The 27,595-nt window shown below is 44.9% G+C and overlaps 1 protein-coding gene across 2 annotated transcripts in view; it reads left to right on the top strand.

Moving 5' to 3' along the window:
• LOC119966273 (DOMON domain-containing protein FRRS1L) overlaps positions 1-27,030 on the top strand; it is a 38,004-nt gene extending 10,974 nt beyond the window's left edge. For both annotated transcript variants that reach the window (XM_038797676.1, XM_038797678.1), the window contains 4 exons: positions 8,510-8,594; positions 18,148-18,286; positions 20,234-20,480; positions 21,744-27,030. In XM_038797676.1, the coding sequence (XP_038653604.1) occupies positions 8,510-8,594; positions 18,148-18,286; positions 20,234-20,480; positions 21,744-21,916 (644 nt within the window). In that variant the 3' untranslated portion in view covers positions 21,917-27,030. The remainder of the gene's footprint in view (positions 1-8,509; positions 8,595-18,147; positions 18,287-20,233; positions 20,481-21,743) is intronic.
• The last annotated feature ends 565 nt before the right edge of the window (positions 27,031-27,595 follow it).

Raw genomic sequence — 27,595 nt, 5'->3', positions numbered from 1 at the left:
GCACATAGAATTAGATGAGAATCTTTGACAATAATAGTGAAATTATGTCAAATAAACTGTTACCAGGCAAAAATAACAGTAAATGTTTACTTTGTTAATTCACTATGGCAGACATTCGAGGAGAATTTTCACAACTCTCAATAAAGATATATTGCACAGAAAAAGAAAGATTCTTATGAAAAGGGTAGATAATCTGTGGCTGAGTAAGGAAGTTAAATATGGTATCAAATTGAAAGAAAAGGGGTACAATGTTGTGAAAATTAGTGTTCGGCTAGAACACTGGGAAAAATTTAGAAACCAGCAAAGGGTGACTAAAAAATAATAGAGGGAGAAATTACAATGTGAGAGTAAATTAGAAAGAGATATACAAACAAACAGTAAGAGTTTCTACAAGTAAATAAAAAGGAATAGGAGAGCTAACATAAACATTGATCCCTTAGAGGATGAGACTGGGCAATAAGTAATGGGAAACAAGGAAACAACAGAGACTTTGAACAAGTATTTTGTCTGTGTCTTATGGTAGAAGGCACAAAAAGCATTCTAAGAATATAAAAAAATCTAGGAATGAAAGGGAGGGAGGAACTTAAAACAATCACTAGTGAACAGGTACTAAGAAAGTTAATGGGACTAAACGCAGATAAATCCCCTGAACTTAATGACCCCCGTCCTTGCATCTTAAGAGAAGTGGCTGCAGAGATTGTGGATGCATTAGATGCAATCTTCCAACATTTCCTAGATTCTGGAAAGATACCAAAGCAATGGAAAGGCACAAATGTAACACCTCTATTCAAGGATGGAGACAGAAAGCAGGAAACTATAAGTCAGTTAGCTTAATCTCTGTCATTGGGGAAATTCTGGAATCCATTGTTAGGAAGTGGTAGTTGTAGGGCATTTAGAAAATAATAATACAATCAAGTAGTATCAACTTGAATTTATGAAAGGGAAATCGTGTTTGACATATTTGTTAGGATTCTTTGAGGATGTAACAAGCAAAATTGATAAAGGGGAACCAGTAGATGTAAAATATTTGGATTTCCAAAAGAGATTCAATAAGGTGCCACATAAAAGATTATGACACAAGATATGGGGATTGCGCAAGCAGAAAGGGAATGGGTAACCATCAGGAATAGTAAAAGATTCAGGAAGGTAGTGCAAGAGTCCCCTGTGGTCATCCCCCTCTCAAACAGATATATGGTTTTGGATACTGTTGGCGGGGATGGCCTCTCAGGGGAAAGCAGCAGTAGTCAAATCCACGGCACCATGGATGGCTCTGCTGCTCAGATGGGTGGGAGAAAAGCGAGTGGCAGGGCTATAATAGAACATAGAACATAGAACAATACAGCACAGAACAGGCCCTTCGGCCCTCAATGTTGTGCCGAGCCATGATCACCCCACTTAAACCCACGTAACCCGCAACCCAACAATCCCCCCATTAACCTTACACTACGGGCAATTTAGCATGGCCAATCCACCTAACCCGCACATCTTTGGACTGTGGGAGGAAACCGGAGCACCCGGAGGAAACCCACGCACACACGGGGAGGACGTGCAGACTCCACACAGACAGTGACCCAGCCGGGAATCGAACCTGGGACCCTGGAGCTGTGAAGCATTGATGCTAACCACCATGCTACCGTGAGGCCCCTATAATGATAGGGGAATTCATAGTTAGGGGCTTCTGTGGCCGCAAACGTGAATTAAGGTTGGCATGTTGCCTCCTTGGTGCCAGGGTCCTGGATGTCACGGAGTGGCTGCAGGGAATTCTGGGGAGGGAAGATGAACAGCCAGTGGTTGTGATACACATTAGTACCAATGACATAAGAGATGAGGACCTGCAAGCTGAGTTCAAGAAGTTCGAAGATAAACTAAAATGCGGGACCTCAAATGTAGTAATCTCAGGATTGCTCCAAGTTCCACATGCTAGAGAAAGCAGGAATAAGAGGATAGATCAGATTAAAGCATGGCTAGAGAGTTAGTGCAGCCAGGAGGGATTCAGATTCTTGAGGGACAGGATCCGATTCTGGAGAAGATGGGATTTGTACATACCGGACGGGTTGAACCCAGGCAGAGCTGGGACAAATGTCCTTGCGGGGGCTTTTGCTAGTTCTGTTCGGGCGTATTTAAATGTGTGTGGCATGAGGATGGTGGTCCCAGGAACAGGATCAGATAGGACAAATTCAGATCAGGAAAATGGAGTTCGAGCACTAGCTAGTGATTTAGAAGATGAAGTGATAGGCTTGAAATTACAGGAGAAGCAAGGGTTATAAAGTGTCCAGAAAGAAAAATGATGGGGTTGAATTGTTTATACTTCAATGCAAGGAGTATTACAAACAAGTAGATGAGTTAAGGGCACCTGTGGACACATGACAACGGGATCTCATTGCTAAAACGGAAACCTGGCTAAAGGAGGGGCAAAATTGGCAGCTCAATATCCCTGGATACAAAGTTTTCAGGCAGGAAGGGTGGGAAATAAAAAAAGGAGTATCACTAATGGTTAAAGAATGAATTCCAGTGAGAAGGGATGATATACTAAATGGGTCAACAAGCGCGGCTCCATGGGTTGAACTTGAAATTAAAAAGGGAGGCGTGACACAACTGGGAGTATACTACAGACCCCCAAATAGCGAAAGGGAGAAAGAAGATCAAATGTGTAGGTAGATGTCTGCCTGTAAGAAAAGGAGGGTAATAATAATAGGAGAGTTTAATTATCCCAATATCAACTGGGATTCAAACAATATAAGAGAAACTGGGGAAGAAACATTCACGCAGTATATCCAGGAAAATGTTTTCAACCAATTAGTGAAAAGCTCAACAAGAGTTGTTGCAATTCTAGACCCAGTCTTGGGGAATGAAAAAGGGCACGTGGGTGAAGTGACTGTTGGCGGAAAGTTGTTTCAAGTGGTGTTCCACTGGGCTCGGCGTTGGGACCCTTACTGTTTGTGTTATATTTTAACGATTGGGACGTCCATGTGGGGAGCACAATTGGGAAATTTCCACAAAAATTGACACAAAGATTGGCCGAGTGGTGGACAGTGTAGAGGATAATTATAATCTCCAAAATGATATAGATGGGTTAGTGGCGAAAGGGAAAATGCTGGAAAATCTCAGCAAGTCTGGCAGCATCTGTAGGGAGAGAAAAGAGCTAATGTTTCGAGTCCGATGACTCTTTGTCCAGCATTTTTCCTTTCGTTTCAGATTCCAGCATCTGCAGTAATTTGCTTTTATATAGATGGGTTAGTGGAGTGGACGGTAAAGTGGCTGGTAGAATTTAACACAGAGAAGTGTGAGGTCATGCATTTATGGAGGTCAAACAGGTGTAGGGAGTATACAATAATGGGAATATACTGAGGGGGCGAAGAAGTAAGAGATCTTGGTGTACAAGTACACAAGTTTGTAAAGGCAGTAGTTCAAGTAGACAAGATTGTAAAGAAAGCATATGGGATGTTCTCTTTCATTGGCAGAGATATAGAACATAAAAGTAAGGATATAATGTTGGAATTGTATAAAACACTGGTGATACCACAACTGTAGTATTGTGTGCAGTTTTGGTCACCACATTACAGGAAGGACGTAATTGTTCTGGAGGGGGTGCAGAGGAGGTTTACCAGAATGTTGCCAGAGCTGGAAAAGTGTAGTTGTGAGGAGAGATTGGATAGGTTGGGGTTATTTTCCTTGGAACAAAGAAGGCTGAGGGTGACTTAATTGAGGTGTACAAAAGTATGAGGGGAAGAGATAGAATCGACAGGATAAAATTGTTTCCCTTGGTGGAGGATTCTAGAATCAGGAGACATAGATTCAAGATAAGTAGCAGAAGGTGTAGAGGGGACATGAAGAAGTTTTTTTACACAAGTAGTGGGAGTGTGGAATTGACTGCCCAAGTTGGTGGTGGACACAGAGACCGTAAACTATTTTTAAAAAATACTTGGATCTGCACCTTAAGTGCTGTAAGATACAGGGCAATGGACCAGGTGCAGGAAAGTGAGATTGGAAAATGATTCTAAGAGCTCATGTGGTTAGGGTTAATATATTAGCATGGAGGGGGGATCAGTGAAATAAGAGGAAACAGAGTTGGGATTAATGGGTCATTTTCAGGTTGACAAACTCTAACTTTGTGGAGTATCACAAGGATCAGTGCTAGGTTCTCAACTAATTACAAGCTATATAATAACTTGGATGAAGGAACAAAGTGTATTGTAGCCAAATTTGCAGACAATACAAAAATAGGTAGAAAAGCAAGTTGTGAGGAGGACACAAAATAGACTGCAATGGGCAGCACGGTAGCATTGTGGATAGCACAATCGCTTAACAGCTCCAGGGTCGATTCCGGCCTAGGTCACTGTCTGTGCGGAGTCTGCACATCCTCCCAGTGTGTGCGTGGGTTTCCTCCGGGTGCTCCGGTTTCCTCCCACAGTCCAAAGATGTGCAGGTTAGGTCGATTGGCCATAATAAATTGCCCTTAGTGTCCAAAATTGCCCTTAGTGTTGGGTGGGGTTACTGGATTATGGGGATAGGGTGAAGGGATTAACCTTGGGTAGGGTGCTCTTTCCAGGAGCCGGTGCAGACTCGATGGGCTGAATGGCCTCCTTCTGCACTGTAAATTCTATGATCTATGATTTAGTGAGTGGGTAAAAATTTTACAGCTGGTGTATATGTGGGAAAATGTGAGGTTGTACAGTTGGCAGGAAGAATAGAAAAGCAGAATATTATTTAAATGGAAAGAGACTGCAGAATGCTCAGGAATCCCGAGTGTGCTCCAACATGATTAGTTGGGAAGACAAGTGAAATGTTGGCGTTTATTGCAAGGGAGATGATGTTTTAAAGAAGGGACGATTTTTTAGGACTGCACAGGATATTGGAGAGACCACATCTTGGCTTGGGTTTTGCAGAAGCCTTGGAGATTCCGCTTCTTATCCAAAATGAGGCGGGGGCCCTGGATACGGAAGCCCTGCCTCCATTTCTGACAGATTCTATTTCACCGGTAGGGGAAAGGAGGGTGGTATGTGATTCATACATGTGGGGAAACCCACATTTGAACTTGTTGCTAAGTTCAAACAAACCCTATTTTCACTGGAACGAGGTCCATTTCTTGCAGCATGTGACTTAATGATTTTTACGGGTAGACATTAATGCGCGTGAACAGTGTACGAGGTCGGCGAACCAAAGAACCTAAATCCCCTGCCCTTTATATTTTGAAAATAAACAGTCTGCTGTGACTGTGACTCTGTTGAAAACAAATCACTGCATGCATTTTAAAGAGCTGCTTGTTGACATTACCCTAAGGGCTATCATTATATTATTATTACTGCAGGACGACTTCCACAACCTTTCATCACAGTTTGATTGATAGCTCCAGTAGTTATTAAGAGATTAGCTTTGAAGTTTGATTTTGAATACAAGTATTTGTAATATTGAGAATTAAGTACTTGAGGATTTAAATGTATTGAATGGATTTTTATCAAGTGAACTCTGTAACAGGTACTTAGGAGTTATAGTGAATTAAAATAAAATAAAGTTCTGAGGTCTGCTGTTGGTGGGTACTAGGTGAGTTGGCATGCAGAGTGTAAGGACAAAGGGTGGTGGGTAGGACATGGGTTGAAATGAGTTGGAACTAAATTGGTATAGGGGCTATAAGGGGCCATGGGGCTGGATGGTGTGTCATGTGCTAGTATTAGTTGACACTAAGTTGGGAGTGTAGGAGTGGTTTCAAGATGTGTATATTGAGTCAGCTTCCATGTGGGGTTATTCCCTGTGGCTCAACTCAGTACAGAGAGGAAAAAACGCATTGACAACCTGGACAAGATGCCTATTTAATCAAACTTCTTACATGTACACAGAGAACAGACCTGGATATCTGCCAAGATCTGTTCTGCCAAGTAAAGGCCAGAACATAGTATTTATACGATTTTCAAAAATCAATAGCCACCCCACTTGGACGCGATCCAATCCCTGAAGCTGCTACGTTTAAATTTATCTAATAGAATTGCAAAGCAATGTTTAATCTTCACCCAGTAGAATTGCAAGCAGCGCATGATTGATCCTCATCCTGACCGCTATGTTTACTAGTAATTTGCTATGCATTCATTGTCTGTGTGAAGCAGGACAGCAAAACCCACGTCCTGCATTGTTTCACAAAGACAAGGGGCGGGATTCTCTGATCCTGAGGTTAAGTGTTGACGCCATCATAAACGGTGTCGCATACCCTCAGGAGTAGTGATTCTGACCTCTACAGGGGGCCAGCACGGAACTGGAGCGACTCATGCCGCCCCAGCTGCCGATGCTGCCGTCAGATGGGCGCCGCAGGTCTGAGCATGCACAGTGGGACCGGCACCAATGCGCGCATGTGCAGTGGCTCTTCTCCGCGCCGACCCTGATGCAACATGGTGTAGGGTTAAAAGGGGGAGCAAAAGAGGCACCCAGCCCAAGAGGTTGGCCCACTGATTAGTGGGCCCCAATTGCGGGCCAGGCCACAGCGGAGGCCCCCACGGGTTGGACCCCCCCCCAACCAGGCCGCCCCCGGGTGCATGCACATCGAGGTCCCGCCGGGTAAGACCACACGTGGATGGCGCCGGCGGGACTCAGAGTTTTTGTATGGCCGCTCAGCCGATCGCGGGCGGAGAATCGCCTGGAGGCCGCGGAGAGCGGCCACCGACTGGCGCCGCGCTGGTGCCAATGGCCACGATTCTCCGCTCACCGGAGAATCGGTGGACCAGCATCGCGTGATTTGTGCCGGGCCCGGCCATTCTCCAGCCCGGCCTGGGCTGAGAGAATCCTGCCTAAGATATCAGAAGTGACATCCTTCCGGACAAGTTAGCTATCCTAAATCCCATTTGATTACTTATTAGTGCTATGCCCTAAACATACATGTTTAATAGCTAATAATGATTACTCAGTCCTATAATTCATCTCAATTCTTAATAAAGTAACTTATGTAAAACTACTTTCGTGGCATGCTAACTATTCAGTTTTAAGAGGCATCATCGCTAAACCCCCCCCCCATCCTTCAGGGAGAGGAGCTACAATAGGCATGGGAATGAGTGGAGGTGTCGTGTGTTTACATGAGCTGGCACTAAATTGGCATAAGAGCTATAAAGAAGCCTTGGCGAGGACTGGGGGGCATTGTTTGAAATGGAGGGCATGAGGGGCTGTTGGGGGTGGGTAGAGAGGCATGCATTCACAAAGATGGTATGAGTCGCAATGAGGGAAGTGGGAATGGAGCTGGAGTTGACATGATGGCGAGTGGGTAGGGATGTGAGCGGTGATGGTTGGAGGGTTGAATACCAAAAAAACAATTGGAATGAAGGCCCAAAGCACCGAGGTGGGACCTTTAGCCAGCTTGCCTGCCTTGTTACCCGGCACCTGTGGCTGCCTCCAGACTGTTTCTGGGGACAGAGGGCCTGAATCCAGCAGGTAGCCACCCCGCCTACTCGGAACAAAGATCCTATTGTTTGGGGAATTTTCTCTCCAGGCAGGTTCGGCAAGTCAGGAAATTACCTGACACTGCGCACTACCTCGGTAGCGAAAAGCTGGGCTCTGGAGTACTGCACACCGTTTTAGTCTCCTTTTTAAGAAAGGATATACTGAAGGAAGTTCAGAAAAGGTTCACCAGGTTGATTCCTTGGGTGAAGGGGTTGTTTTATGAGGAAAGTTGAGCAGTCTGGGTCCAGAAACATTGGCATTTAAAAGAATGTGATGTGGTTGTATTGAAACAAAAGATTCTGAGGGGGTTTGACAGGGTAGATACTGAGATAATATTTCCCCCTCGTGTGGAAATCTAGAACTAGGGACACAGTTTCAAAATAAGGGTCTCCCATTGAGGAGTGAGTTGACAAGGAATTTCTTCTCTGAGGCTAGTTACTCTTTGGATTTCTCTACCGCAGAGACTGGGTTGCTGCACGGTGGCACAGTGGTTAGCACTGCTGCCTCACAGCTCCAGGGACCTGTGTTCAATTTCAGCTTTGTCTGTATGGAGTTTGCACGTTCTCCCAGTGACTGTTAGGTTTCCTCCGGGTGCTCCAGTTTCCTCCCACAGTCCAAAGATTTGCAGGTTAGGTGGATTGGCAATGCCAAACTGCCCTTTAGTATTCCAAGATGTGCAGGTTAAGTAAAATAGCTGTGTTAAACTGCACATTAGTCTCCCAAGATGTGCAGGTTATGTGGGGTTAAGGGGATAGGGCAGTGAGCCTGGTGGTGTGCTCTTTTGTAGGGTCGGTGCAGACTCGATGGACCAAATGGCCTTCTTCTACAGTGTAGGGATTCTATGATATTCAAGACTGAGGTAGACAGATGTTTGATCTACAAAGGAGTCGTGTGTTATGGGGATGGGGAGAGCAGTCAGGAAAGCGGATTTAAGGCCACAATTGGATCAGCCAATTCCTAGCATGGTGGAGTGGGTTGAGGGGGCAAATGGCCCACTCCTGCTCCAATTTTGTGCTCTTATTCAGTCACATAGTGTACAAATATCTGTATTCTTTGGTCATGATCACAGTGTTTTATAATTTTTGTGTTGCAGGTTATGCGTTCCCATCCCCCCCTCCAGTGGACCCTTTTGCAAAGATCCGGGTCGATGATTGTGGAAAAACTAAAGGCTGCTTTAGGTGGGTACCAGAAATGAAGATTTATTTTCTAAATGCCTCCTGATGAAACCATGTTCAAAATAAATGAGTGTACTACATGAAAAGTTCCAAATTAATGTTTTATTGGACAACCTATAGCAGTATGCCATGATAAATGCGGTACAGCAACATTTCTTTCCCCCCAGCCTTCTGGATTCAACAATAATCAATAATATCAAAAGAACCACAATTATTTTTAACAACACACGCTAGCTGCTCCTCCATGAATCCCACAACATTGCAGATCAACCACATCAAATTGCAATCCTTATCTCAAAACCTGGCCTTCTCCCGACGAACATATATACCAGTACCCAACCAGCTAGGTTCACTACATACCTGTATTTCTCTTTCTCTACTCTTTTAATCTTTTTCCATTCTCTCTCCATCTTCTTCTGGGTCTTCCCTTTTGATTTTTTCAAAAATAAATTTAGAGTACCCAATTCATTTTTTTCCAATTAAGGGGCAATTTGGCGTGGCCAATTCGCCTAACCTGCACATCTTTGTGTTGTGGGGGCGAAAACCACGCAAACACAGGGAGAATGAGCAAACTCCATGATGCGCGATCAATAACTACTGAAACGAAGGAGTAGTCCGAATTGAAGGCTTTAATCTACAAGATGTTTCCCCAGTAGCTCGAGTACAGAAAGATGGATGGCCGCTGGGAAACACGGGTTCTTATACCCCGCCTCATTGGGCGGAGCTACCTTACGTCTTGACCAATTAGAACATAGAACATTACAGCGCTGCACAGGCCCTTCGGTCCTCGATGTTGCGCCAACCTGTGAAACCCCTCTAAAGCCCCTCTACACTATTCCCTTATCGTCCATATGCCTATCCAATCACCATTTTAATGTGTTTAGTGTTGGCGAGTCCACTACTGTTGCAGGCAGGGCATTCCACGCTCTTACTACTCTCTGAGTAAAGAACCTACCTCTGACATCTGTCCTACATCTATCGCCCCTCAATTTAAAGCTATGTCCCCTCGTGCTAGACATCACCATCTGAGGAAAAAGGCTCTCAATGTCCACCCTATCTAATCCTCTGATCATCTTGTATGCCTCAATTAAGTCACCTCTTGACCTTCTCTCTAACGAAAACAGCCTCAAGTCCCTCAGCCTTTCCTCATATGATCTTCCCTCCATACCAGGCAACATCCTAGTAAATCTCCTCTGTACCCTTTCCAATGCTTCCACATCCTTCCTATAATGCGGCGACCAGAACTGCACGCAATACTCCAAATGCAGCCGCACCAGAGTTTTGTACAACTGCAACATGACTTCATGGCTCCGAAACTCAATTCCTCTACCAATAAAAGCTAACACACCGTACGCCTTCTTAACAACCCTCTCAACCTGGGTGGCAACTTTCAGGGATCTATGGACATGGACACCGAGATCTCTCTGCTCATCCACACTACCAAGAAGCTTACCATTAGCCCAGTACTCTGTCATCCTGTCAGAGACAAAAAAAAGGTCCATTAAGAGTTCATATCGACTCGATCAGACGACTGGGGGCCTTCGACGTCCTCTGCGACCGACGGAGCTTCGTCGGAGATGTTGGAGATGCGGGCGTCCATGACTCCGGGAGCGATAGTCCGGTCCTCGTGGAGGTTTCAACACCCCTAGACAGAGCAGGTGAGGGCCGGGCCTTTTGGGGGGGGGGGGGGGGGGGGGGGGGGGGGGGCGCGGGTGAGGGGGTTGGCGGGCCAGGGAGGGGAGCACCTGCGGGGAGCAGTTGCGGTTGGAGGGGGGTGGGTGGGGCTGGTGACGAGGGTGATGGCGGGGATCCGGCGGGCACCAGGTCCCGTAGAGAGACTGTGTCTTGTCGGCTGTCGTGGTACTCCACATACGCATATTGCGGGTTAGCATGGAGCAGCTGGACCCTCTCAACCAACAGGTCCGATTTGTGTGCCAGCACGTTTTTCCGGAGCAGGATGGGCCCAGGGGCAGCCAGCCAGGTCGGGAGCGGGGTCCCTGAGGAAGACTTCCTGGGGAAGACAAGAAGGCGTTCGTCAGGAGTTTGATTTGTAGACGTGCAAAGTAGTGACCGGATGGAGTGGAGGGCATCTGGAAGGACCTCCTGCCAGCGGGAGACTGGGAGATTTCTGGACCGTAGGGCCAATAGGACGGTTTTACAGACCGTATCGTTCTCCCTCTCGACCTGTCAGTTACTCCGGGGGTAATAACTGGTCGTCCTGCTGGAGGCAATGCCCTTGCTGTGCAGGAATTGACGCAGTTCGTCACTCATAAAGGAGGACCCCCTATCACTGTGTATGTAAGCGGGGAATCCGAACAGGGAGAAAATGCTGTGGAGGGCTTTTATGATGGTGGTTGTGATCATGTCGGGCAGGGGACGGGGAATGGGAAGCGGGAGCACTCGTCAATCACGTTGAGGAAGTACGTGTTGCGGTTGGTAGAGGGGAGGGGACCTTTGAAATCCATGCTGAGGCGTTCAAAGGGACGGGAAGCCTTTATCAGATCTGCTTGTTCGGGGCGGTAGAAATGCGGCTTGCACTCCGCGCAGATGTGGCAGTTCCTCGTGACTGTCCTGACCTCCTCGATGGAGTAGGGCAGGTTGCGGGTCTTTATAAAGTGAAAGAAGCGGGTGACCCCCGGGTGGCAGAGGTCCACGTAGAGGGCTTGGAGGCGGTCCACTTGTGCGTTGGCACAGGTGCCGCGGGACAGGGCATCGGGAGGCTCGTTCAGCTTCCTAGGACGATACAAGATGTCGTAGTTGTAGGTGGACAACTCGATCCTCCACCGCAAGATCTTGTCGTTCTTTATCTTGCCCCTCTGTGCATTGTCAAACATGAAGGCCACCGACCGTTGGTCTGTGAGGAAGGTGACCCTGCTGCTGGCCAGGTAATGCCTCCACTGTCGCACAGCTTCTACTATGGCCTGTGCTTCCTTCTCGACCGAGGAGTGGCGGATTTCGGAAGCATGGAGGGTGCGGGGGAAGAAGGCCACGGGTCTGCCCGCTTGGTTGAGGGTGACTGCCAGAGCTACATCGGACGCGTCGCTCTCGACCTGGAAGGGGATGGACTCGTCAATAGTGCACACCGTGGCCTTTGCAATATCAGCTTTGATGCAGCTGAAGGCCTGGCGGGCCTCCGTCGACAGGGGGAATGTGGCTGTTTGGATGAGAGGACGGGCTTTGTCGGCGTAATTGGGGACCCACTGGGCGTAAAATGAGAAAAGGCCGAGGCAGCGCTTCAGGGCCTTGGAGCAGTGGGGGAGGGGGAGCTCCATCAGGGGGCGCATGCGTTCTGGGTCGGGGCCTATCACTCCATTTCGCACTACGTAGCCGAGGATGGCTAGGCGGTCGGTGCTAAACACGCATTTGTCTTTGTTATAAGTCAAATTCAGGAGTTTTGCGGTTTGGAGGAATTTGCGGAGATTGGTGTCGTGGTCCCGCTGATCGTGGCCGCAAATGGTGACATTATCGAGATACGGGAAGGTTGCCCGTAAACCGTATCGTTCGGCCATTCGGTCCATCGCTCGTTGGAAGACCGAGACTCCGTTTGTGACACCGAAGGGAACCCTTAAAAAGTGGCAGAGCCGCCTGTCCGCTTCGAACACAGTGTACTTGCGATCACTCACGCGGATGGGGAGCTGGTGGTGGGCGGACTTGCGGCCCACCGTGGAGAAGACCTTGTACTCTGCGATCCTGTTGACCAGGTCGGATATACGGGGGAGGGTACGCGTCCAGCTGCGTAAACCTGTTGATGGTCTGACTGTAGTCAATGACCATCCTATTCTTCTCCCCGGTCTTTACCACCAGCACTTGTGCTCGCCAGGGGCTGTTACTAGCCTCGATGACCTCTTCCTTCAGAAGCCGCTGGACCTCGGACCTGATGAAGACCCGGTCCTGGGCACTGTATCGTCTGCTCCTGGTGGCGACAGGTTTGCAATCCGGGGTGAGGTTTGCAAACAAGGACGGGGGATCGACCTTGAGGGTCGCGAGGCTGCAGACAGTGAGGGGGGGTATAGGGCCGCCGAATTTAAATGTTAGGCTCTGGAGGTTACACTGGAAGTCTAACCCCAGGAGTGCGGCCCCGCAGAGGTGGGGGAGGACATAGAGTGTGTAATTTTTAAACTCCCTCCCCTAGACCGTGAGGTCCGCTATACAACACCCCGTGATCTGTACTGAATGGGAGCCAGAGGCCAGGGCGATATTTTGCTTGGCGGGATAGACAGGGAGAGCGCAGCGTCTTACCGTGGTAGGGTGTACGAACCTCTCCGTGCTCCCGGAGTCCAGCAGGCAGGTCGTTTCGTGTCCGTTGAGCAGGACCTTCATTGTCGCCGTAGAGAGGGTGCGGGTCGAGACTGGTCCAAGGTGACTGAAGCGAATCGTGGCAGAAGATCGGAGTCGTCATCGGGCGGTGCATAGTCACCCGCGCCGGGGGTCCTCGGAGTCGATCCAAGATGGAGGCGGCCATTGGTCGCCCATGGCGGGGGATGGACAAAATGGCGGTCCCCCGCACGTGGTGTCGGAAGTAGAAGATGGCGGCGCCCAGGGGCCGCACGTGGCATTGGGGGATGGGAACAGACAAGTTCGCGGGCCACACGGGGCCCTTGGAGAGAGAGGGGGTGGTGTCCCGCGGTCGTTGCCCGGGACCGCAGTGACTGCTTTGGCCTGGCAAACGGACAAAAGGTGGCCTTTCTTCCCGCAGCCCTTGCACATTGCCGATCGGGCTGGGTAACGCTGTTGGGGGTGTTTCGCCTGGCCATGAATATAACAACGGGGCCCAGCGGGTTTTTCAGGGCGTCTTGCAGCACAGGCCTAGGGTGATTCCGAGTCTGTGGGGGAGAGGGAGGCTGAATTCCACGCTGCCCAGGGGGCCGCCGCGCGGTCGGGGGCGTATGAGCGGGCGTTTCTGTTCGCAACATCTAGAGAGTTTGCGAGGGCCCGTGCCTCCGTGAGGCTCAAGGTTTCCCTTTCTAACAGTCTCTGGCGGATTTGTGGGGACTGCATGCCCACAACAAAGGTGTCTCGAATTAACAATTTGGTGTGCTCATTAGCAGACACTTGTGGGCAGCTGCTGTTCCTCCCCAGTACAAGGAGTGCACGGTAAAAATCGTTCATCGACTCACCAGGGATCTGCTGTCTCGTAGCCAGCAAGGGCCGAGCGTAAACTTGATCTACCGACCGGATGAAGTGTCCTTTAAGCAGGTCGTAGTCGGTCGTGTCCTCGATGAGCGTGCAGATAGCGGTGCCGACGCACGAGTGGAGGATGTGTAGCTTCTGCTCCCTCGTCGGTACGTTTTCCGCCGTGCTGAAGTAGCTATTAAAACAAGCTAGCCAGTGCTTGAACGTGGCTGTTGCGTTCGCTGCGTGGGAGCTGAGTTGTAGACACTCCGGCTCGATGCGGACCTCCATCCTTTAAAAACTTGTAGATTAAATTGATGAGCGATCAATAACTACTGAAATGAGGATGTAGTCAGAATTGAAGGCTTTAATCTACAAGATGTTTCCCCAGCAGCTCGAGTACAGAAAGAAGGATGGCCGCTGGGAAACATGGGTTCTTATACTCCGTCTCGTGGGCGGAGCTACCTTCGTCTTGACCAATGAAAAGGCAAACACTTGGGTCAATGAGCAGCGAGCCTTCTCCATCAATGGTAGCTCACATTCCCAGGTCCCGTAGTCATACTACCACACTCCATGAGGACAGTGACCCAGAGCCGGGATCGAACCTGGGACCTCGGCGCCGTGAGATAGCAATGCTAACCACTGCGCCACCGTGCTGCCCTGTCTTCTCTTTTGATAATGGTGATGGGTGGCATGACCTGATGTGGCAAAGAAAAGAGCTGCACTTAAGGTAGGATTGAGGGAAATATATGGCTCTTAGTGGCTCGCTCCATATCTCCTCATCCAATTGCTCATACTTCTTCCCAGTCTCTAACGTTTGTTTCATTTCCTGAACTTTATCTTACAGCTAACTGTCCACCTTCCTCTCACTCCATCATTATGACTTTTTCTTCCTCTTTGAAAGGCCTGCTCAATCCTTATATAATTACCTTCACTCACTCACCTGATCTTTAAGCCTTTTGTCTACATCTCTGACCCTGTCATCGTCACCAGTGAATATCCTACTTCGCTGCCTATCTGCCTCCTTTACATGTGCCTTCAAAATTCAACTTGCTGTTTAAAACAGAATCCACTGTGGTGGGATTTTCCAGTCGGTGGGAGTGTTATTTGACTTCAAATTTCGCCTGCTGACTTTAAGAAAAAACTAACATTAACATGAAACCTTCTTCACTTATTGCTTTCTGTAACTACAGTGTTTCTTTGTCTCTTCCTCTTACGCTCAGCTCAGTATACCTTCTAAAATTTATAGAACAGAAAACAGAATCCAGAACAGGCATTAATCATTTGTTGCTAATGCTGAAACTTAAAAAAAATAATTAGGTAAAAAATTTTGAAATGTGTCCATTTAAAAATACATATATATTTTTGAAAATGTTCTTATTTCAGTTTTTCATTTTATACATTTCACAGTGAATAAGGGTACAATATACAAGAACATTTCCTTATAATTGACATACGCGCTTCCCTATCCCTCCTTGGTTCACCCCCGCCAGCCCTCTCGTTTTTTTGCTTCAAGATATTTTCTTAGGTCATTCATTATACAGTGGGCAGCTATCTTCTGTTTACATATATGCGGTGCCCCCCGCCCCCTCAATCTCACTTTCAGTGTTTCTTTGGGGGTTCCGTTTTTGTAGCTGTACTCTCGGCCTCCTGATACCTATTTTGGCAATTCTCCAGCCGCCTCCTCCTCTCTCTCTGCCCCTCCCCCCCCCTTTTGTTGGCTCTAGTGTGTACCCCTCCCCTCACTTTATTGCATGTTGGCCTTGAACAGGTCCTGGAACATGTTAATTTTGCCCCTTTGAGGGGCAGTGTTCCAGGGTGGGTGCTGATGGCCCTGGTACATACGCCCACCAGGTGGCACACCCCAGTGCACCCATCTGAGGCATGCTCCACACCTCCCCTGCTGTCCATGAGTGGGGCAATGCCTCTGATGGGTGTACTGAGATGTGCCAACATCTGGTGGGCCATGGACTGCGCTGGACCACGTCTTCCCATTGATGGGTTGGCTAGGGTCAATGGGCTCCTAGTGAGGTGGTTTGGGGGGAGGGGGGGGGTTGGCACTGAGACACTCTGCATCTCTACAGGCCACAGTCAGCGGACTGTGCAGCCAAATGGCTGTCTTGCAGGCTGCAGCAAAGGCAGTCCGTGCCGGACCTTCCCAATCCCGGGGGGACACCCCGACCTTATGACCCAGCCGCTGGTTGCCCCCCCCACCCCCACCCCCACTACTACTCCCCCCCCCTCCCCCCCCACTACCCCAAGCCATGGCAGATGCCCCTCAGCCAGCGACACAACTGTCCATCCACCGTTGTGCTCTTGGAGACATTACTTACCTCCTCTCTCACCAGCAGCAGCCACAGCGCCTGATTCTTGATTTTAAATATCACAAGTGAACCTCGCCATCGTCACTCGCCAGAAAAACTTTAATCTAATTTATATGATTCGTCTATCACACTTCTCAGTCTTCTATATTCAAAAGAGAAAAGACACAGGGTTCTAAAGAAAAAAAACTGCATGCAAAGTGAAAACAGTAGTCTTCATACCAGATAGGACTTTGGAGGATCTGTGTAATTGTTACAAAAATGTTTGTGGAGTAACAATATTAATACTTCTTGAGGCAATTAGCTTGTGGGATATTGGATTATTATATACTAAAATGTTAACTTGCTCCTGTTTTCCATAATTACATTTTGCAATGTATTAATGTTAGATATCTCCGCATTAATCTTTGCAATATCAAGGAAAAGCAACTTGTATTCTTAAAACTCTACTGGCCCAGGTCTTCCGCGGAGTGGCAATCATCGTCAGATTCGCTGGAACTTTTCCATCCCACAATGCTGCTGTGCATTTTTTTTTTGGTCTTCCGAACTATCCAGAAATGCGAGCGCAGCATCCATTGAAGAACTCCATCACAGCGCTGTAGAGTCAGAAACACTTTAAAGTGCAAGTTACGTATAGGAAGCTCGATGTTAGTGAATGGATGAATGTTTTTTTAAGTTTTAATTAAGGGGCAATTTACTGTGGCCAATCCACCTGCCTTTCACATCTTTGGATTGTGGGGTGAGACCCACGCCTACACGGAGAGAATGTGCAAACTCCACACAGACCTGGTGCCTGGATCGATGCTAACCACTGCGCGCGCGCCCATAAATGGTTGAATGTTAATGAATGGGTGAGTGGTTAAATGAGCAATTGGGTAGGATGGGCAAGGTAAGTGAATAAATGGGTTAGGGTGGAAGGTGGGTCTGGGGTAGTTTGGTCTGGTCAGAAGGGGTGGTCAGATTGGGAGCTAGTTGTGTGGTGGGGATAGTTGGGTCAGGTCGGAGGGCGGGGTGGTGGTGTTAGTATGAGTGTTTCAGGAGTCAGTTCTATAGTTACCCTGAAGTTAAACTATGTTTTAATCTGTCCAATTTTCCTGAGTAACTGTCCAAGTTAGTGCGCAGAACTCTCTGAAGTCTCTGGCTGGAATCTCCTAGCCGCTCATGCCAGCTGGATCTTTCGGCCCCACCGATGGTGAACCTCACCCCCGCGGTGGGGTATGCAATCAAAGGAAAGTCCCATTGACAGCAGCGGAACCAGTGACCAGTTTGAGGGCAGCATGGTGGCACAGTTGCTTCACAGCTGTAGGGTACCAGGTTTGATTCCCGGCTTGGCTCACTGTGGGTGCGGAGTCTTCACGTTCTCCCTGTGCCTGCGTGCGTTTCCTCCGGGTTTCCTCCCACAGTCCAAAGATGTGCAGGTTAGGTGGATTGGCCATGCTAAATTGCCCTTAGTGTCCAAAAAAGGTTAGGTGGGGTTACTGGGTTACGGGGATAGGGTGGAGGTGTGGGCTTAGGTAGAGTGCTCTTTCCCAGGGCTGATGCAGACTCGATGGGCGAAATGGCCTCCTTCTGCACTGTAACTTCTATGAATTAACGGGCGGCCTCCACTGCTTTGAAACGTGAGGTGAGGGGTGCACAGAAGATCTGGCCCTCTGTGTCTAACTGCAAAACATAGAGACTCACAGAGGTTCCCTTGGAGCAGGGGAATTGCCCATTGGAAGTTCAAACTTACTGGGCGGTTTCAACAGAGGTCAGGACTTCTGCAGGATCTTGATATGCAACTTGGGATGTACACCTGGTCTGAAGATCTGAAGACTGGAAGGTTTGGATCATTAATAAACTTTTCATCCAACATTACACAGCAGGGTGCTAGTATACTGGTGACCAGCCTACATGCCAAGTAAGATGTTAGCAAGTGATTATGCACCATGTCATTATGTTGATATACAACTTGAAATGTGGTGCCCTTAGAAGATTTGAATTTAGTAAGTGCTCCAATTTACAATTTATCTCTCTATAAAATGCCAATGCTGGATTGTTCTCATGCCTGATAGGACAAAGTTATGTATTGTTGCAACGGCATTCATACTTTTTTAACCCTCTGTCCCTATTTCTTGTTGTAGGTATGGGAAACCTGGCTGTGATGCAGACACATGCGATTACTTCCTCAGTTACCGCAGGATAGGTGCTGATGTGGAATTTGAGTTGAGTGCTGATACTGATGGTTGGGTTGCGGTTGGATTCTCATCTGACAAACTAATGGTAAACCACTGTCCCTGCATAGAACAATTCAATTAGTCTCATACTGAATTTATTTAATAGAAATATGAATGTAGAAATGAAAGGAATACATCATGTAATTATGTAATTTCTCATTAACTATTAATGGAGTATCTTTCATTTTACAATTCAACTTCAGCCAAAAAGCAAAATGCATTTGTATGAATTTTGTCAAAATTAAGAGATGATGAACATGAGTTAACATGACTTCATTTATGTATAGTTTTGTCTCTGCAAAAGGTAAACCCATTGGCTGATGTGACGATTGTAAGAAATTATTGGATTTTATATTTGTTGCAGTAATGTTATTTTAAAAACGGGTTTTGAGATGCTTAGAGATGCATAAAGCCAGTATGTCTGCTAAAGCCGTGATTAAGGGGTCGTAAAAGTAGTGTTCCTTAATTTTGCAGGAGGAGTGTACTGCTGATAGATTTGAGAAGCATTTACTTGTTTACATATGGGTGACTAATGGAGTATTGTTTTGGTTTGGAGGTCCCTGGAGTCTTGACAATTTATGAGAGATATTGGACGGGATTCCCTGTCCCAGGACGTCTGGATCGAGTTCCTCGATGGGACGTAGAATCAGGCTTCAGGGCAAAGTTTGGATCAGTGGTGGATGCCAACCCGAACGCAATGCTCTAACCCCCTACTGGTGGCGGTAACGAGGCCCACACCGCATACCAGTGGGAACATGGAAATAAATATGCATCTATTTAGCCCTGTGCTCCAGCCTCCCTGGATTCTCCAATGCCCGCGGCTGAGGCACGGATCACTTGGGTTTTTACCAGTGAGACCCTTGCATGGTGGACCTCAATGTCCACCATTTCACGGCCATGCTAGTAGAAGCCTGCCGAACCCATCTGAGGGCCACCTCCCCCAACAATGCGCTGAGTACCCACGCCTCCTCTACCAGACCCCTCCCCACGCCACAGTCCACAGTGACCCCTGTAAGAGGGGGACTCAATACAGAGACCTCCCTGCCTAAAGGCACCCCCCCCCCCCAGACACTCCCCGCTTCCCCAGAAAAGGGTAAGCTAGAGAGCAGTCCGGACACAGGCAGTGGGAAGTATTATAGTTGTAATACTTGCCTTGCAGCTCCGTGTGTCCATTTCTGGAAGGAGAGCAGCTGTGCCTGCCCATATTCCCACAGATCCATTAGCTGCAAGCCATTTATCGCTGTCCAGCAGTGGTTTGTGGTTGACAGCTTCTACAAACCTTCTGCAGCTTTGATCCATTCATTTTCCTTCATGGTTCAGTGGCATAAGTGGTAAAACCCCAACATTTGTAAACATTGACACATCAAAGAGAGGTAAGTGAAATCACACACTTGAGTGATTGGAATGCACTTAGTGCTTGGAATACATTTACATCTCTTTGATGTGGTGAATGTTTACTTTACCGTGCCAGCATCCCTGTGTTTTTCCCTCAATAGATTGTGTTGGTGATACTAAACAATGTTCTGAATTATTTCAAAGAGTATTTGCTTGTTACACTGGATGACATTTTTATGTTCTGAACTTTTGCAAACAAAAAAATTTCCTGTGAATTTTCTGCCCACCGAAGAGTCCTAATTATGCCGGGATTCCAGTGCTCACCTAATGTGAGCCTATACATCAGACTCTCCTGCATACAGGGTATCACTGCCAAATGCCAAACTTGGCCCTGCCTGAAATTGACATCTCCACAAGCATTCCCAGCAACAGGCAGGGAATATATGTTAGAGTGGAAACCAACAGGAATATGTGTTCGCACTCACAACAATTATTTTGATTACTTCAGTGCCTTGAATGTTATTTTTTAAAAATTTGTGAACTTTAATATCAATTACAATTTAATACGTTCTTTTGTTCCCCGCCAAGTTCATTTTATAGTTTAGAGTGAGACGAAGTTACGTGCATAGGTTGTTAATTGATGCACTTTTACATGTAGGGAGGTGATGATGTAATGGCCTGTGTGCACGATGACAATGGCAGGGTTCGAATTCAGCACTTTTACAATGTTGGACAGTGGGCTAAAGAGATCAAAAGAAATCCAGCCAGGGATGAAGAAGGTATTTTTGAGAACAACCGAGTGACTTGTCGATTTAAACGACCAGTGTATGTCCCTAGAGATGAAACCATTATTGATCTTCACTTGAGCTGGTATTACTTATTTGCATGGGGTCCTGCCATACAAGGTACGTCCATTTTTCATCTGTTGTAGCAGTGATTGGATAAGTCACAATTACATAATATTTATCAAAACATATTACCTGACATAGCTAATTGATTAGTGTGACAGATGAATTGTAATAGAGTACATCAGTCATTCAGTTCTTTTAAGAAATTTATAAATTATAAGCTATTAAAATGTAATAGGTCCAACCAGAGGAAGATCTTGTGGTGCATTGGTAGCATCCCTACCTCTAGATCAGAAGCTCTGGTTCAAGTCCCACTTCAGGACTTGATGGCCATGGAAGGTGCGTTTATAATGTTGCCAAACAGGTTGATTAACAATATGTAAATCCTTCTAATACAGCTGATGGTTGGTGGTAAGAGCAGGAGTGGTTCATGGTCAGCCATAATGCCAATGGCAAACCACTGCAGTACTTTGCCAAACATAATCAGACTAATCAATGGAAATCTATGGTTGCCAACACCCTGTTAGGGCACGGTACCTAAAAGAGGAGTATAGATTAGAACACAAATAATTTTGTGTTTGTTATTGTCAATTTAAAACATGTTGTAATATAAGGGCAATTTTTAAGGTAGTTAGATTTACTATTAACATTTTTGTATGATGTGAACAATGATCATATCATTACGTGTTGCTCTAGAGGACCTTACCTAGCTGCAATTCTGTGGTTCTGTGCTCTGCAAAACTCTGCTCCAATTCCTCTATTCTCCTTGCATCTTTCAATAATACCCTGGCCATTCTTGTATTATGTGCTGACAAAAAAAAAAGCTTTATCACACAGTCAGATTACCAAACAGGTATTAATTCGGTCACTGCTGTTATTGTGATGCTGCATCAGCATGAACTGCTGCTACAGTATTGTTTGAGAATGTAACATAATAAATAGATGCAGGCTTGAGCCATACAGTGCCTCGAGCTTGCTCTGCCATTAATAAGATCAAGGTTGAGCTACCTTAACTCCACTTTCTCCCCTATCCCTTGAAAGGAAAGGAATTTCATTGTGAACACCAGAAACCCTGAGCAATGGTAATACAAAATTGCAAAAGGCCAAACCTTTAGATGTGAAACAGGAAGACTGGTTTATTCATTTCAGTTGGGACTTGTCAATGTGTTTTGATGAAGAATCATACCCAATATCTTCTGAAAGTAATTTGATGATATCCTTGAAGGTATATAAATGCATTTGAAATATTAATGTACAATTTTACCTGATTAATATTTTTGCTTTTCTTTACTACTTTTTATGCTTGTGTTGACCTGAAAGGTTCAATCACTCGACATGATATTGACTCTCCACCAGTATCTGAAGATGTTGTCAGCATCTACAAGTATGAAGATGTGTTCATGCCTTCTGCAGCTTATCAAACCTTCTCCTCCCCCTTCTGTCTACTTTTAATCGTTGCTCTGACGTTCTATATACTAATGGGGACTCCATAACTAAGTCAATGTCTGAAGACGTGTCAGCATCTACAAGTATGAAGGTGTGTTCATGCCTTCTGCAGCTTATCAAACTTTCTTCTCCCTCTTATATCTGCTTTTAATTGTTGCTCTGACTTTTTATATACTAATGGGGATTCCATAACTAAGTCAATGCAGGAAAACATTGACTTAAAAACATATTTGACTATGGAGAATCTCAGCAGGAATGAAATGAACATATGCATATGTTTTGTTTGGAATGGATTATACAATGGAGCCCCATCTTAATACTGTATATACAATATGACAATATTCGCTGGGTACTAATCAGTAACTGGTCAAATGATAAATACCCATGAAAAGAAAGAATTTGAGCTCCAAGTCTCAGTAAAGCAAATCTGTGGAACACTAGTGGATTGGCAGAAATGGATAATGTGTTTGCCTGTTCCAGGATCAGCACCCACTTTTGTTTTTCAAACATAAGGGCTGGTTTAGCTCAGTGGGCTAGACAGCTGGTTTGTAATGCAGAACAAGGCCAGCAGCGTGGGTTCAATTCCCGTACTGGCTGAGAATTCTGAATTCTCCCTCCGAGTACCCGAACAGGCGCTGGAATGTGGCAAATAGGGGCTTTTCACAGTAACTTCATTGCAGTGTTAATGTAAGTCTACTTATGACAATAAAAAGATCATTATTAAGTCAGCGTGCTTTGAGTGTGCCAAGAAGCCTGTATCAGATGGCTTAATAACATTACTCTGAACATAGTTAACATGCTCCTTAGATTGTTTGTTGTATCTGTATTTTGTAAGTTATTTTTGTTTTAGAGGGTTTGATGAAGACTCATTGTACCAGATGTTGCCGTTTTAAACACCGAGTTTTGCCAAATCAAAAGTGAAAAGAGTGAAAAAAACAAGCTTTTTGAAAAACATTATGTGTAAATAACTAATCTGGAATCTGTTTATATCTTCTTTAATTCTAGAGGATTCAAATTGTAGTGAAGTATAAATTTATGTCAAAGCTTTGTATAAAGGGTAAAATAGCTAATAGCTTATGTATGTAATATAATTCAAAAGCTAACAAAACAGTTGTATTATAGGAGGAATATTAATGGTCAAATAGTCATCCAGAACTTGGGTATCTCAGTTAAATATTTCCTTAAAGGCTCCCTGTTAACGAAAAGAACATGTGACTGTCCCTTGTTAGTACCGTCCAGCAGCATTTGTGAAACCCAGAAAGAGAGGGAGACAAAACTTGTTGACATTATTGATATTTGCACATCTTCATTATTGGCTATATTCAGAACTATCTCAACCACACCAATCCCCCAAATGCACAATTTCAGGTTATAAGCAACTATGGCATAAGGCAGGAATAGTCTGAAGAGCTATATTGGGAGACATCTTGAGAGGGGATGGTGGGGGAATTAAATCCCTAACAAATGGTGGGATAGCTGAACGATAAATCGTTGATGGGAAGGTGAATTAAGAGAAGTGAGAGAGAGGGACATCTAATTCACAGTGAATAGGAGAGTGGTTTCAAAGTCAGATGCTCGAAAGGGGAATAGTTAGAAAATAAGGAAGGATGAGAAAGAATAATACAGCCTTTATTGGAGCTATCTCTATATTTCTACATTGCTATAATTTGATAAAGGTTTCTCCCCGCGTCTGTGTGGGTCTCATTCCCACAACTCAAAAATATGTGCAGGGTAGGTGGATTGGCCCCACTAAGTTGCCCCTTAATTGGAGGAAAAAAGAATTGGGTACTCTATATTTATTTATTTTTAAATGATAACGGTTATGTCTATAATGAATTTAAAAACTTTTGTGCCTACAAAGAATGGAAAGCTAAGAAAGAAAAAAATTATTTGGCACATTGGCTGCGTTACCTAATCACATCTGTGTAACACACTCCAAAAATTGTGATCTCCTTGATGCCTTGCTACCAAAGCTCTGCTCCCTATTGATTCGAAATTGATCAATTTCAAATATTTTTTGAATGTCAGCTGGGCAAGTAATGGTAGAAGGTGTTTTGCCTCAGCCATTCCACTGTGGTATTGTTTCCCAGTCACTAACAGTTTGAAATAAAAATTTAATTACTTACATAAGAGATTACTAATTACTCCATGGTAAGAGACTATAATCTCATAACCCTTTAGTTTTCTTATGAAAATCAGCCTAATTTTTTAATGAATCGATGTAGATTTAAAATAATTAAGAGAAATGCCATCACCCAATGATAGACTTCCAGCTCAGCTATCTTTGATTTATTTTCCTGTTTCCATGGATGCTGAGTGCCAAGCATAATGTGCCAACACCTAATCCAATGCTCCCAATTTCCACTGCTGGTCAAACTTTTATTTCAATCTGTAACTCTACAATTTATTGTTGATCAAAGGACTGTGTGATTGCCAGTCATTTTGATAATTGAATATTTCAGTAATAACACAACCAATGTGTATTATTTCTTGATTAAATCTGTGTTTTATTATCTGCACAAGTAAGAGAGGTTGTTCAGTTAAAATAACTCTGAGAATCCTGTGGTCCTTGCCATTACATCTTACACTTTGATTCATCTCTTTAAATTATATTTTCTGTTCATTGTATATGTCATTTAACAGTTAATAAATACATCAGCTCATTTCACCATTTACTTTATTGCAACAATATTGTTGCCATGGTTCTGACTAAACACTGCCAGCTTATATGTAGCTTCCTTGACTTCACTGGGAAGCAGATATAATAAAGTTAACATTCAGCATAGGTATCTTGACTGCCCTAATTAGTTGGCTCCGAGTAAACCTTCAAGGGCAATAAACCGCAAAAGGGTACAATACCTCTGAACTTTCATGCAACTGGCACCTTCCAGGCATCCAGTGGAGATGGAGCAAGAGTTACTTGCTACACTGTCAACTGTTGCTTTTGTGAGGTCTTCTATCACGCAGCTATATAATATTCAACAGACAGCAACAGTTTTGTCATATTGGGCTGTTTCTCAATTAACTGCCTCCGTGTATCAATTATTTTATTTTAAGGCAATCCACTTGTCTACACTTTAAGCGAAAGGGGCAATATAAGACTAGGTCATTTCAGGCATGGTGTATGTATTGCAAGGTCTCCCTGTGCTAAACAGTGAAAATACAAAAATGCATATGCAAGAGAAGTTGTGAGGGGCAGAGGGTTTTGAAGCAGTGTTCCTGAAACTTAATTTGCAGTACTCTATAGGGGGGACGATCATCATATTCCACACTGAAGTTTTGCAACATTACCATCTTGTGCTGCATGTTGTGCAGGATTGGAATCTACACATATAGTTAAGCAGTGAAAAGCAGAGATTGACAAACAGGCAGCGATATGAGACCATCTCCTTCAGCTAGAGCAAAGCAGAAGAAGGTTTTATGTTGGTTTGTCTCCTTATAATAGTACTAGGACAGAATTATTTCAGAGAAGGCATATATCATAATGCTTTTCAGACTTTTAATTCATGAATGGATATTAATTTGGAAAGAAAATTAACAATTTTGAGTTCAATAAATTGTCAAACTGATGGAGTGAAAATTATCTTTTGTTTACAGTTTGTGCCTATGTTGTCAAACTGCATGTGCTTCTCTGTTGAAGGTAATTGTTTCCTTGTGTGTACCGTCTGTTATCTATTACTTCTACATATGAATGTAGTCTATGTACTTCATCTACAATCAATTTTCAGTTGCTGGTCACAGGCTGTTTCCTAGTTTCAAATGGCCCAGGGATATCCAATTTGTTTTTCTAAATAAGTAGATGATCAGGACATTTTTCAAAATGGGAAAATGTAGGGCTGGCATCTACCTTGCACCACTTATCTTGGAGAACTATCTGTGGAATACTGCAACTCCCAACTGAGTGGAAAGTTGAGATGTGGTTATCACCTATCTCGCTTCAGAGCAACCAGAAACTCCTAAAATAAGTCGATACCACTAATCCAAATAAGGCAAGAAAACCAGCATCTGGACTCTCTTCCAATGCCTGATGGTATCTATCACACCTCTTTTCACCAATCACAAAAAGTAACCAACACTGTTAGCTCCAGCACAGATGAATGCTTAAATTCTAATGCTGTTACGTTTGATTAAAACTTGTCTGATTTTGAAGGTGGTTGTGTTTCCCTGTCTAAAGTTGCAGAGACAAATAGGAGAGAGAGGGGGAAATGAAAACTTAAAAGAGGGGAAAGAAAGAAGGAAAGAGAGACAAATTAAAGGAGGTGGAAATATTATAAAACAATAACTCTGAGAAGCATATAATGGGAGGTTGGACATAGTGATTATGCTTTCACAGCTGAAAGAGATTCAGTCATACGTGGCCCACTTGCTTGTTGTGACACATTGATCTGACCTACTATATCAAAAGGTTGGAGATAACTGCTCAACATGCTAAAAGATATAGCTGTCTGGTGGGCAGGTTGACTTTCAATCTGACGCACCTTTGTCACTACCAGAATATCCTTTTGTGCAGATGAGCTTCTGTGCACTCTGAGATGTACTGGAAATGAGCTTTTCAAGCACTGCACCAGCAAGATAGGCAATGTCACTAAGTTGCTTTCCTGTTAAATATTACCATTTAGTTGAAGCTGCTTCTCCTCATTCTTTCTTCCAAAGTGCACTGCCATGTGATTAAAGAAAGTTGACTAGGTCCACCTTTCTATTGACACAGCTAGGAATGGCTGAAGAGGTTAATGTCTGCAATTAACGTTAAACAGGAAATGTGGTCAATGGTAAATTCATTGATGCAGCCCTGCTCAAAACTGCTACATCTCCCTGTAGTGAACTATATGTGACAGAGTTATGCTGGTCTGTACATGTCTTCCAATGAATGTAATAACTGAAGCTTTAGGGTTATGGCAATGAATGTTATTTAAAAACAAAAATATGTAGTTTTGAAAATCTAGAGACCAACTATTCTTTTGTTATATTCTATCTAAAATTATGCTGTTACTGCATGTGACTGAAAATTGATTCTTGTGAAATTCTTTAACTAACCCTAAGTGGTAGACTTTAACATTGCATAGCTATTGGTAGGCTCTGTTGATATACACATCCGAAGAATTTTAAAACATAATATTATGGATAATGCTTGATACTAGCTAATAAAATAAAATAAAATTGAGCTGTGTGTTTGATTTGCTTATGAAAAGTCCAAAAATTGCATTCCATAATTTAAAGATTGAAGATTTAGGTGTGCATAAGCAGTCGATGTCCAAATGCAGCAAGACCTGGACAATATCTAGGCTTGGCTGACAAATGGCAAGTTACATTCGTGCCACACAATTGCCAGGCAATGACTATCTCCCACAAGAAAGGATCTAACCATCGGCCCTTGACATTCAATGGCATTACCATCACCGAATCCCCCATAATCAGCATCCTGGGGTTACCATTGATCAGAAACTTAACTGGACTAGCCATATTAATCCTGTAGCTGCCAGAGCAGTCAAAAGCTAGGAATCCTAGTAACTCCCCTCCTGACCCCCAAAGCCTGTCCCAATATCTACAAGGCATAAGTCAGGAGTGTAAGGAATATACTCCACTTGCCTGGATGAGTGTAGTTCCAACAACAGTCAAGAAGCTCGACACCAGGACAAAGCAGCCCACTTGATTGCTCCCCCTTCCACAAACATTCAAACCCTCCATCACCGACAAACAGTGGCAGCCATGTGCCATCTGCAAGATGC

This window comes from Scyliorhinus canicula, chromosome 5 (genome assembly GCF_902713615.1).
Source record: "Scyliorhinus canicula chromosome 5, sScyCan1.1, whole genome shotgun sequence".
Taxonomy (NCBI): Eukaryota; Metazoa; Chordata; class Chondrichthyes; order Carcharhiniformes; family Scyliorhinidae; genus Scyliorhinus; species Scyliorhinus canicula.
The sequence above is the reverse complement of the archived record's forward strand: the minus strand, read 5'-3'. Positions and strand labels throughout refer to the sequence as shown.